The following is a 12,366-nucleotide window of genomic DNA, read 5'->3' as shown; positions in this document are numbered from 1 at the left end:
TATCTTTTATGAAACAGTTCCCCATTCTTCTTCCCTTCCTTACCCTAGGCATTCAATTTTATATGCATGTCCACATATGTACACACACATTATGCCTGTATAAAGAAAACCTCAATAAAATTAAACACCAAAGCAACAAAACAAAAACATATTCTTCCATTTCTGGACCAAAGAAGTTCCAGCAGCACCGTAACATCTGCTAAGCATCAGCTGGGGTGCACTCTAGTTAATACATGTTGCTCAGTAAGCATAAAAGAGATACTTCGATAACTACAAAATTCAGATAGTTCAGAGCATATCACTGCACTACTTCAAGACGAATTTGATTACTGACAGTAACTGGTTCCTGCCCAGATTGACAAACATTATTTGGTAAATGTAGCAAAAGCATGGCACACAGAATTCACAAATTTAGCAAAGCTCAGTTTGCTTGCAACAAACTCTTTCAGACCAAGGAATAATTGGAAATATTCCCAGTCCTTCACCAGGAGAAACTGGCTATGCCCTGCCATGAGGCTGGAAGCTACTAAAACTGAAAGTGTTTCTGTTCCTTTTCTTTTTGCTATTGTCCTTCTGGGCTGCTGCAAGTCTGTTATACTTAAAATAACATCACATGGAAATACAACTAAAATAAAGTGCACCTGTTGGCTCACGTTCATGTATTTGTACAACTGGTGTGTGGAATAGCAAGACTTGCAGGGTTAGTGGCTCTCACAATTTAGTTTGTAGATAGGCAGACGTCAAGCAGCCTCGATACAGTGATTGTGGCACTGTAAGAGCAACAACATCCCTTCATAACAGAAATCTGAATTTACTTCCCTAAAAAGTGAATAGCATTCAATAGCACTTTTGAAATTGTGAATAATGTTTTTATTTTCTAATATTTATCACTTTTTCAGTTATTCAGAAATGACTGACTTTCTTCTGGAGCTACTTCACCATGTTACTTTCACTAGGACCAGTAGCTGAAAATAAGGCCCACTCAATAAGGTTTCAACATTCTCTTTTACACTTGGCTTATTATTTTAAGCTTGACCCTGTCAAGCAAAATACAAAAGATAATTCCTTGGTGGGGAGTGCCTGTCATCTAAACATTTTATGTACGATTTCACTGTATTTTTGTCTGATCGTATAGTAGGAAAAAACCCAACACGTGCCACGAGCTTTTGCTTCTTTTCATGTACAAATGTGACTAAAATGACCCAGCAGTCTCCCCCAAACTAGGGAAGAAGACAGCCAGCCAAAGATAACAATCAAATCAAACAACACCCTGACAGTGCTTGAGTCATTTAAAACGAGACAGGACAAAGCACTTAAGAATGTACCACTGGGAACAACTTGCACTGAGGAGGAGACAAGAGTACATAATTTTGGCCCTGATTCAGCAAAGCTCTTAAGCGCATGCTTAAGATCTTTGCAGAACTGGGGTCACCATGAGCCAGACTTTTGGAAAAATCAGAAAAGCAGCTCTTCGTTCTGTGTGGATACCACAGTGCATCAGTGAGCCGAGTGCTCTTACATGTCAGTGCCTAGGCATGAAATTTGCATTTGCAGTTCTTTAAGCTGCTTGCATGAGTCCGATGGTTTTTGCAAATGCGACAGCACTCTGACTGTCCTATAAATCTTTTTTACACTTCTCCATGTTACAATTATAATGTCACAGAAATTACAGTTCAGGGGGTCTTGCTCTCTGCATTCCTGTACTGATCTGAACTCTTCGTGCTTGCGAAGGAATATAACAGAGCAGCTCCGGTTTGTTTCCTTATGCACGAAGAACCTGGTTGTCTTTTTGCAGTGCGCATTTTCATGTTTACTCAGAAAACGGTGAAAGGAAGCAGTACAGCAGCAGCTCCCTTTGCCTACAACTGTTTTTGGAGGGAAGGCATAGCATTCATTAAATGAAACAGTCAGAAACGGCTTACTGATGTGTTAGTAAAAACTGTAACGTAGGTCTAAGTATAACTGAGCTCTCGATGCCATTTAGAGAAGCGCTGCTGTGTACAGAGAGAATATAGTCTTTTAAAAAATCAAGTTTAAATTACAAATTCATTCAAATATTTCTGACTCCTCTCTCAGTGACAGGTCCCATAATTGCCATTCTGTAGTTATGCAGTAACCCAGTTCTTTATTTGAATGCTTAGCTGCCTGCATTGCTAAAAGAGAACGTATTTAGCAGTGAGGACTCTCTAAACAGGAACAGTGGGAGTAGGAGCAGGGTCCCAGCTTGCAAAGGAGCTCTCTTTAAATGCTGGCGTGCAGTTCTAAGTTTCTAATAAGAAGTTTGATTTCTTAGGAAAACTAGGGAAACTAGAATTGTAAATCTTGATTTTCTAAACTCGGACATCCTCCTGCAAACAACCAAAGCCTTAACGCATTATATCAGAACAGCACATTTGTGAATGTGTTTCACAGCTTCCTGGCTTTCCTGAACAGCAGAAACTTTTACATTAATACAGCCAAACTTAAAGGTTGTGCTCTGCAGTTTGGGCTCACACTTTTAGCTCTGAAGAGTTCTGGTGTGTTGGCGAAGGGGACAGCCACCACATTATCTTCCTGCCTTATTAATAACTGAGCCACGATCACCAAACCATTTCACCAGCTCACATACACCAGGCTGACACGGTGCTTCTAAAAGTATAATCTTTCATCCAGCTTCTCAACCTGACTGCCCTTAGCCTAATAAAACAAGAAGGAAAAATAAAACCTCCTCTGAACTGCCTTTGATTTGCCACACCAGTAACAGCTTACTATTGGGGAAGTAGCTACTAATATACAAAATTTCTCCATGCACAGTTCTCCCAGGACACTCGCTTTCCAGTTTACAGGCATTATCAAATGACAGTGCTTCACATCATCTAGCCTTATTGCTTAAAATAATTTCCAGTAACTTAACCCAAACTTGTAACATTTTTACCATTTCCTCTTTGGGGCTTTCAGAGTTGCGGTTGCAAATTTAGAAGTTGTGTACACTACTGAAGATTAGGAAAGAGGACAAATCCCTTCAAGCTTCAGCTCTTCTAACCTTTTGCACTGGACTGCTTTTGGTCACTTTGATCTCTAAGGGATTCATACTCCTTAAGACGCACTGAGGAAGTCTGCCAAACAATACAACACTGCATTCCTCTGCTGTGTGACAAATAGAAGGAACACAGAAAATCCAGCCCCATACTGCAAAATCTCTGTCAGAGATTTTTCTAATGCAGGTTAGTCTTCACATTTTTAGGCACTATTTTAAAATGGCTGGGGCAATCTTCACTTCTAATCAAACCACTCGGCTGCTTGATTAACACAGTTACACTGAATCGGGATGATCTGGGTCTCTCCGTAAAAGCAGAATTCCTCATCAAAGCTTACTTCACATCTGTGCTCAGTTCAAGTCGTTTTCAAACAAGTCTGAGAATTCCTGATATCTACAGTGCATCAAAAACAATCAGCTTCAGAAGGCATTTCTATAACTCACTGAAAAGTAAACACCAGTGTGATGACGTCTTTGTGCTGACTTAGCTACAAGTCACCCTGCCCAAGGCAGAATATTATTTTCTTCTGAGATTTACACCAGGTTCTGATGCAAATATTTCACAAAGAAAGCGAGTCCAAATTTGTTTGGTATTTGCAATTATTTTATCAGCAAAAATCACACACCGAAGTCACTAAACCTTGATAAAAACAAATGATATCTCATACACACGCCGTGTGACTATTTCACAGAAAAACAACAGACGTCGCAATTATAACATACCCGTAGAAAAGGCTGATGAGCAAATCAGAAAACAGTATTATCACTCAACTTGATATTTAGTGGTACGTTACCTAGAAGGCTAATGCCTAAACGAGAGAGCCCTTGTCTCAGTCCTTCGCCCAGATTCTCTGGAAGCTGCCTTCTCCATTCTTCTTGTCTGTTGTAATGTTCCTCATCCAGCGACAGCCTATCCATATTCCGAGCAAGACTTGTTGCCAGATTGGTAATTGACGTCAGTGTACCTAAATACGTGGAGATATACATTTGGGTCTGGATCAAAATGCTTTAATTTAAAACACGGAGCTGTTCACTGCCTCGCTGAAATACTGTGCTTACGAGCAGAACAGCAAAGTCAATTGAAAAGTTGCCCATGTGTAACATTCTTTACTATTTGTGAAGCATCACCATGCTGCTTCTACGGTCCACATCACGCCTGCTACATTAGCCTTCCCAGGTTTGCCCAGCCAGTGGGAAAAGCAATTCATCCGAACATCCCTCCCTAGGTCCCACACTTCTATAAGTCTAACCTAAATGGAGTGGGGGCGATGGGAAGGCAAGCAAATATGTACAGAATGAGCCCGCAAGGACATCTCCTGAACGAGCCTGACTCACCAGCAAGCAGCTGCAGCCACCTCTGCTGGCTGCCCGAAGCCACGCGATGGCACTGTTTAGACAGACTTTGCAAAACAAAAGCTGCTTGTGTTTTAAATCCAGCTCTGCCCTTCTGTCAAAACCCATCTGCATACTTACACAGTTATGACAACTGTATCTACTTTTTTTTTTCTTTTTTTTTCTTTTAAAGAAATAATAAATACGATGAGGCAACACAGTGTAGGATTTCTGATGGTTAGCAGAAGTGCAGAACACCTTCGATATTTCTGAAGTTATCACATGAAATACTGGCTGAGCCAAGCTGGGTTTCCCAGTGGGAGGTTTAAAATTCTGAAGTTTCTGAAACATTCTTACGCACTGTAGTTAAGCAGTGATCTGTTTAATACATAAGATGTTATATATGAGCTTTGCTACTCTCCCAGCATTTCACTGCAGCCTAGCAAGCCAAATAAAGCTGCAAGCAATATTGTTTAAAATTTTAACACATTCTTTAACAGTGCACGACAACAAAGCAGCAGTAGGAGCATCAGAGTAGAAGAATTACCTTTGGAAATGTGTTTTACAAATGATGTTGTTCCTCTGGAAACACCACTGACAAATGCTCCCGGGCCTCTGGTTAGCCCTTCATATGGGAGCCTAAAGAAATCAGCTATGCCGTTCCCTATGCTTCTCACCAGACTAGCGGGGCTCCCAAGGATTTCCAGAGATCCAACAACCCAGCCTGTGTGGAGAAACAAGACAAATGTTACGCCTGCAAAAACTGCAGAAGCAGCAGTTGTGAAAAGGTTATTCCTTAATTCTCTTTTTCACACTAGAATTCATCGCATTATGAACTTCCTTTGAGCAAAACACGGGAAATAACTCATCCACTACGAATTCAAAAATGGCAATCTTTCATACTTCGTAAATCAAAGAAATCCTTTTGGCAAACTCGCAAATAGCTTTAGAATGACTTCCTTCCAGGAGCTTCCCGTATTTCTGCTAAAAGTGTGTTAGGGAGGTGGATGCTGGATTCTCACAGCTACAGAGGGACGGCACTGGAAGTTCAGATTGCTCAGTCGGTTCCATACACTGTAAGGCAGTGTCGTGATTTCACATCCTCATGTGATAGAACTGTGACAGCGAGTTTACACTGATACAGTGTTCTGCCTTACAGGAGTGTGGAGGTCAATTGCTTGATGGAGTGTTAGGAAAGGGGATGCAGATTTTTGACAAGTGCTTAAGAAGTTATTTTAAATCCACCCCAACTTTTCTAAGCTGATCAGTTTCTTTCAAAGCGTCGTGAAAGCCAGAGAAATGTCTTTTTCTCAGTACAGTTGTATAAACACCAATGACATCTACATGCTGATTAGGTTACTCATAGGGGAGTATTCCCTATGCATATCCCATGAGAGGTATCTGTGGATCTGCTTTCCTATATAAAAGCAAGGTTGCCAGCAGCTTGCTGGATGGCCAAGCGCGCAGCAATCTGTGCGAGCCTTTCTGGAAAGCTGCTTGCAGGTCTTGTCTTTCTCAGGCTGGCTGGCAGCGAATTTATTAGGGAAATAGTGCTACAAAACTTTTTTTTTTTTGGCGGTCCAGAGAGGGTGATTCAAAGACGGCAATAAACATGAAACGGGAACTGCCCGCTCTTTGAGCCTCAGCATCAAGAATTTCAGCTAGCGCTGTCAGAGCCACATGAGGCACGATGGGGACAGACGGCTGATGGACGGACAGAATCGCCTCCTGCTCTCCCGCCGAGGGCCCTTGATCTGCACTGCCCTCCTCATTCCCATCCCGTCGCCGCACACTCCTGCTATCCAGATGCTTTCCTTGTTTGCTAGTAACCCCTCCCAGTCACTCCTGTGGAAGGCTGAATCATGAAACTCAACAGAAGAGAAAATGTTACTCATATGAAATGAATTAATCTCATACTATCATTCTAAGCTCCCGGAAAATCTATTATTCTTGTTGAATCTGTCCCACATTTCAGCCCTGGCAGGTTGAGAGCTCCAGTACAAGCAGTATAAAAAGTGGGAATCGCGTTGGACATAAGGGAGTGGGTGGGATGTGCTATGAAAACAAAAAACAAGCACTGCTGGCAGCCGGACGAGCGGAGTGGCCCCGAGCGCTCAGGCCCGCTGGCACAGCAGCATCCCGTCCCACTGGCAGCCCATGCCGCTGGGGACGCAGAGGAAGCCAGCGCTGCAGGCTGGGCCTGCTACTCCCTCCGTGTCATATTTTTAACAAATTATGCTTGCCACTGTGTGATGTGATGAAAAGCTGGAGGGGCGGGGAGGCATGTACTGATGGAAAAGATGCTCTTTCTGCTTTTTCTGATCAATAATGTTGCAATAATCCCTTACAACCAGATGGATCTCATTGTTTTTAAATGCTTTTGGCATTCCGGAAGCAGTTGCTTCATTCTCCAAGGTGACACTGTTGCAGCAAGGTCCCTCCGGCCGAGGCAGGCCTGACAGGACAGCAGTGCCTGACCGCTCACCTGTGCATCCAAAGCAGTGACAGGATGGTGCGAGGTGATGGGAGGGAGCTGCAGGACACAGACAGGTAATGCCCTGCAACAGCTGAGCAGCACCCCCACACCAGCTCCACACACCTGCTTGGCCAGCCAGAATTCCAGGAAAGAAAACCATAATAAAACCAGGAGTGAAACTGCTTGATTGCAAAGCTGAGGAGCTGCCTGGTATTGCAGAGATGCGTTGTTATACCTGGTCCAGGCCTGCAGTTTTGGGAAGCAGTGAAAGCAGTGCCCAGGGGGAGCAATGTAGTTTGTGTTGGCCCTCCTTGGTCAGCAGTGAGAGCAAAAGTCATGGCTATCCATTGTAAGCATGCACAACACAACCCAGGGAAGAGGAGTGGAGTAAGTTGGGAACAAAAAAATGATGAATTGGGAGTAATTGCTCAATTCACAAGTTCTGTGTTGCTCTGCAAACATACAGTGTCATGTTAGGCTACCAATTCCCAAAGTATGCTTAGTAATTATATCCACTAATATGAAAGGATTATGACTGCACTAGGAAAAAGTCATTGAATTTCCTTTGTAGGCAACTATAGGGCTAGATGTGGTTGATAGCAGTAATATTTTCAAACAGATTTTTAATAACTTTTAAATATAAGCTAACTTAATTAGAATAAGATGGGAGATTTCCATTGCAAGTTGCACTAATTTAAGACAAGCAATGCTTGTCAGTGGGGTAGGCGGGTTGGAACTAGATGATCTTTGAGGTCCCTTCCAACCTAAGCCATTCCATGATTCTATGATTCTAATCAGCATGTTTGAATAGAGCTCTTCAGTCCCATTCGTTGCCTACCAGACCCTGAACCTGGCTGCTCCTTTGTAGCACATGGTGCAGCCTGATACAATCCCATTAAGAGATTGTGAGGCCAATCCTGCCCCTCCACAAAGTGGCAGTGGTCTTGCACACACATGGAAGCAAAACAGAACTGTATCCCACAGGGAGTAGAGGCACACATCTTTGTGGGAATGCTGTATGTGCAGATGCTGCAACAATTTATGCATGGGACAGTGGTAAGCAGAAGGGTGCCAAACATCCCCTCATTTTACAGAAGATTAACATGGTTTAAATGTAGCAGAGCAAGCCCTCTTCCACAAGAATCCAATCCAAGAGCTGTAATTCACCTGACAGTGAGGAAAGGATTCAGTCTGCAGACTATACAGGGCTTTTTACTGGAATTTTTCTTTCTTTTTAGTTTTGTTGACACAGTCAGCCTTATGACAAGCGCGACAAACTTAGTGCAACTTTGCAATAAAGCAGTTGCTTTGTCTCCTCAGGCAGAAACTTACACACAAAAGCCACCATTCTAATCATGGTAACTCCTTTCAAAATACACATTAGTTTTAATGCTGAGAGGGATTTAATTAATAACTAAATATAAGCTTATGTGCTTTCCTGAACAGGCGTTACCCTGAAGCAAACCTTATTTCTTAGTATTTAAATCTGTTTGATTTCAGGCTGTCATGAGCCCAAAGCAAGGGGTGGCCCGTGCACTGCTGCACTCTGCAAGAGTAGCACAGGAGGAAACACCAAGACCAGGCTCAGGAATCTGTAACTAGCACATGTGCCTCACCTGGGATGTTGCAGATGAAAAGCCAGTATAACCCCAATTTCCTGCTGCAGTCTATCACCACTGGTAGCACCACTCCCATCCAGTTGTGGGGAGGCACTCACACTGGGGACTACTACTGGCCACAGTTTCACTCCTAATTAGCAAGAAACAAGATCTCCCCTTTTGTACTATGGGATTTGACTGTAAAACAAATCCAAACAAGCAGCAAAAAGCAAAACCTGCAAATTTTGCAAGCATCTATGTATGGAAATACTGAATCTATGCATGACATTATGGTGTGCAATTGTACAAGCAGTTGCCATAATCAGCTGTACAAATTGGGTACAAACACAGTGAAATACCAGATTAGCAGCTCACTATTTCTGTTTATAGATGCTTGAAATGAATGCATACATTTTTGATAATTGTGCACAGAGATCAGGTCACAGCTACTCCTGCAAGTACAAACGTATGCGTCAGATTTTCAGAAAATCAATACGCAGGGAATTAAACCCAGACTTTCAGTATGGAGTATATGACTTGTTTGTGATCATGGAGGAACCTCTTCATCTTTCAGGTACAAAATCTGCTGCACACCAGGAGAATTTACACACTAAATAGCTTTTATTTATAGATTTATATTTATAAACTAATATTTACAGGAAACAGAATGTACCTGCTAACCTCCCAGACTAATTGCTCACTATTGATCCTATCTGGGAAAAAGTTAGTAACAGCAAACTTCATAGTTCTTGGATCAAAGGACAGCAAACATCTGTGTGCCAGTTTAGCATGAAGGCTGTATGAAGAAAGACAGATTCCTAATCATAAACTGCAGCCAAAAGGAGTTTTAACAACAAAACAACATTCAGGGCTATAATTTACTCCTGAATGCAGAGCAACACGCTGAATAATTTGATTAAATGTAGTTTTGGGGAGTTTATGTGAGGAATGTGAGTCGATTCTGTCTAGCACTGTAATATAAAATGATAAAACCTAAGCCAGCTAGAATACATTTTTATGCTGTTTTCAGGGTTTAGTAAAGCCTTCAGGCGGCTGGCTAATGTTTAGCACAGCTTTACAAATCTTCACTGGTGTCTGCTCGGCCATTTTATTTCCCTTCTGTCACACGGTGGGATGTGAAATGCGTCTCAAAATATTGTATCATTACCAAACAGTAATTGCATGGCTAACATCTAGATTACTCAGCCTGAGACACAATTATAGAATCCTGGCACCTAATAAAAATATTACAGGTTATGAAAAAGTACTGACCTGCTCTGAAAAGTGCTCCAGCAGCATAATGCATGGCCAAGGCATGGACAAGCTGCCTGGCAGTGGTGAAGATGGGTCCTCGCTCAAACACAGAGAAGGAGAGAGGGGTGTGATCTGAAGCTATGTACAGTTTTAATGAAGCATGAATGCTGACAAGCAGATTAACAGGCTGTATTGTTAATTTTCTTAACTTCACTGGCTTGACTAAAGCTCTGGCATGCTCTCTCACTTGTTTAGGTAGTATCTGGGTAGCATCAGAAGTATTCAGAGACTGCCAAGCGCCTTTGTTTTCTGGAAGGTATGTATCAAACAGAGTCTTAATGTAGTAAACAAAGGTGTCTTCCACATAGAGCCTAGCTGGTTTCAGTTCAAAGCTGAGGTCATTCACATGAAACATGAAATTCTCTTCTTCAGAAAAAGCAATGCAAAGCTTTATAAAGCAGTTTTCCTTATAGTTTTCCAAATCTTTGTTGGAAACATTGAGGTTGTTTGCTCTCGACCACTGCATGGTCTCATTTTTCTCTCCTTGGCACAGTAAGACTGCAAAATGGAAACTGGATTTGCTGTACAACTGATTGTCCAGTTGCAAGTCCTCACAATACACTTGGAGACTATAAAATGGTGGGAGGCCTTCCCCAGTGTCCTGTTGGAACTCTTGCGAGAGAGGCCTCAGGTAGCTGGTTGTTGGAGCCATGTGGAGGAAAACGTTGTCTGCTGTGAGCCGCAGGAGTTCAGATGACACTTTGTGATTTGTGATATCATCAAACACGGCAAGGCTTAGCTGACTGATAAACACTTTCAAGAACAGGCTCTGCTCTTGACTTCTAGATGGGAGGGAAAAAAAGTTTGTTACTTTATATATATATTGAATTCAGCTAGGATCTTGCTTAAAAAAGCCATTAGGGGAGATCTGCACTTAATAACACGGGAAACTCCTCATGCAAGCCCGGTTAATGGGATCTGACAGCCTTGATCACCACTGTGGATATCACCCAGGTGATCTTCTAAGAAGCAGAACATTACATATCTATGCCACGTTTCTCTTTCTTACCAATCAACAGGATAGATTGGACAGGAATTCCCTATATACGGAGTACTGCCCTATCAAATTTTCAATATAGCTGCATATTAAAGTAGACAAATAAAATTTTCGAATAATTCAAGTACAGTCTCAGCTGTTACAGAATTTTCTTGGAGCCACCACTGTAGGCTACTATTATGGATAATCCATTTCACGTTATCTAAGCAGAATGCCCTCCAACGACATTTTTATAGTGATGGCATTGAGGGCTTCCCCCCCTCCAGTGTTAAGTGTTCTTTGCCAAGTTTAACTAGCAAATGAACTATTATGTACTGCTGATGACCAATTTCTGAGGGATTAATATTTAATTACAGGTCAAATAAAAACAGTACAAGACATTCCACTCTAATTGTAGCAGCACTGCCGGAGGCCAGGTGTGGTGCATGTTAGAAACAGATAGTGTTGTAATCACACTGAGCTGAGCACCAGGCTGTGGTCCGTTACGAAAGTGAGAGAAGCATTCTAAGAAAAAGCATTATAATCAGGTGCAGTTAATTATCAGATGTAAAAATATTTCTACAGCCCTTTCACATCAAGCTTCCCATCAGTTTTAGCAGAAGCTCATATGATTAAGGATAACAGGATCTGGTTAAATGCATTTTAAATCTATGAACGCACTCAAAATTAATTATGATTGGAAATGCTTCTTTTTTTAAATGAAGAACTCAGGACTTCTTTTTGTATCAGACATGTAGTGTTTACCCTAAAGCAACTTGCCTTTTGATGTTAGATTGTCTTTTTTTAACTGTGATATACAAAACATAACATGTGGTCTAAACATACGCCACAGAGAATGTAGCAATATTAAATAAAACAAACAGTGAAGCCAAAGTCCGTAAGTCAGTTAACACTAAGAAAGCTGACTGTCTTCTTGAGGCTATCTGGCTATGCTCTTACTATCTTTTATTTGCTTTGTGTACCTGTTGAGGTTGATCTCGATGGGTCCTGCTCTTCCCTCTGGGGCCAATGTTATAATTATTGTTCCACACTGATGGATGATGTCCACATAAACATAGCCAAAACCAGTCAAGAACACAACCTAGTGGAAGGAGTTAAAACACAGACAGAATGCTGCTAAAATTCTTGTTTTTAATCTGTCACAATGTCAATAAATCCTATTAATGAATTCTAATTGAGGTCTTTTACTCAAGTTATAATATTGTTTAGGAAAAAAAGAAACAATTTTCAATAGTTCAGAAAATAACAGCTCTGAAACTGTAAGTATTTCAACTGTATAGCTAGACAGAATTTGCACATCATTCTTTCATTGAATACATTTAAATAAGAATATTCTTCTACAGGAATAAGCAAGATATGCTTGCAGGGAGGAAGTTATATTAATAAAGAATAAACAGAAAATTTTAATTTGAGATTTTGGACCAGTGATGAAGGCATATTCATGAAGCTCCACAAAATCCCACCTTCTCACAACACTCCTCCAAACAAACACTAAATTAACATTATCTTTGCTATGCTGTAGCTCAGAGCTGGTAATACAAGTAGATAACAATGCAAAACACATGACAGCAATGTTTTAAGAAGTAAAATTGAAAAAGTAATGTGGATTCATCACAACTTGCTTAATAACTCA

The 12,366-nt window shown here is 41.3% G+C and overlaps 1 protein-coding gene across 7 annotated transcripts in view; it reads right to left on the bottom strand.

The window, feature by feature from the left end:
* The window catches only part of VPS13B (vacuolar protein sorting 13 homolog B), a 416,489-nt gene that overhangs the window by 13,258 nt on the left and 390,865 nt on the right, over positions 1 to 12,366 (bottom strand). For all 7 annotated transcript variants that reach the window (XM_010709173.3, XM_010709170.3, XM_019614165.2 and 4 more), the window contains 4 exons: positions 11,696 to 11,814; positions 9,695 to 10,518; positions 4,896 to 5,072; positions 3,811 to 3,981 (listed from right to left, as the gene is read on the bottom strand). In XM_010709173.3, coding sequence (XP_010707475.1) covers positions 3,811 to 3,981; positions 4,896 to 5,072; positions 9,695 to 10,518; positions 11,696 to 11,814 — 1,291 coding nt within the window. The remainder of the gene's footprint in view (positions 1 to 3,810; positions 3,982 to 4,895; positions 5,073 to 9,694; positions 10,519 to 11,695; positions 11,815 to 12,366) is intronic.

Source organism: Meleagris gallopavo, chromosome 3, assembly GCF_000146605.3.
Source record: "Meleagris gallopavo isolate NT-WF06-2002-E0010 breed Aviagen turkey brand Nicholas breeding stock chromosome 3, Turkey_5.1, whole genome shotgun sequence".
In the NCBI taxonomy this organism is placed as follows: Eukaryota; Metazoa; Chordata; class Aves; order Galliformes; family Phasianidae; genus Meleagris; species Meleagris gallopavo.
The sequence above is the reverse complement of the archived record's forward strand: the minus strand, read 5'-3'. Positions and strand labels throughout refer to the sequence as shown.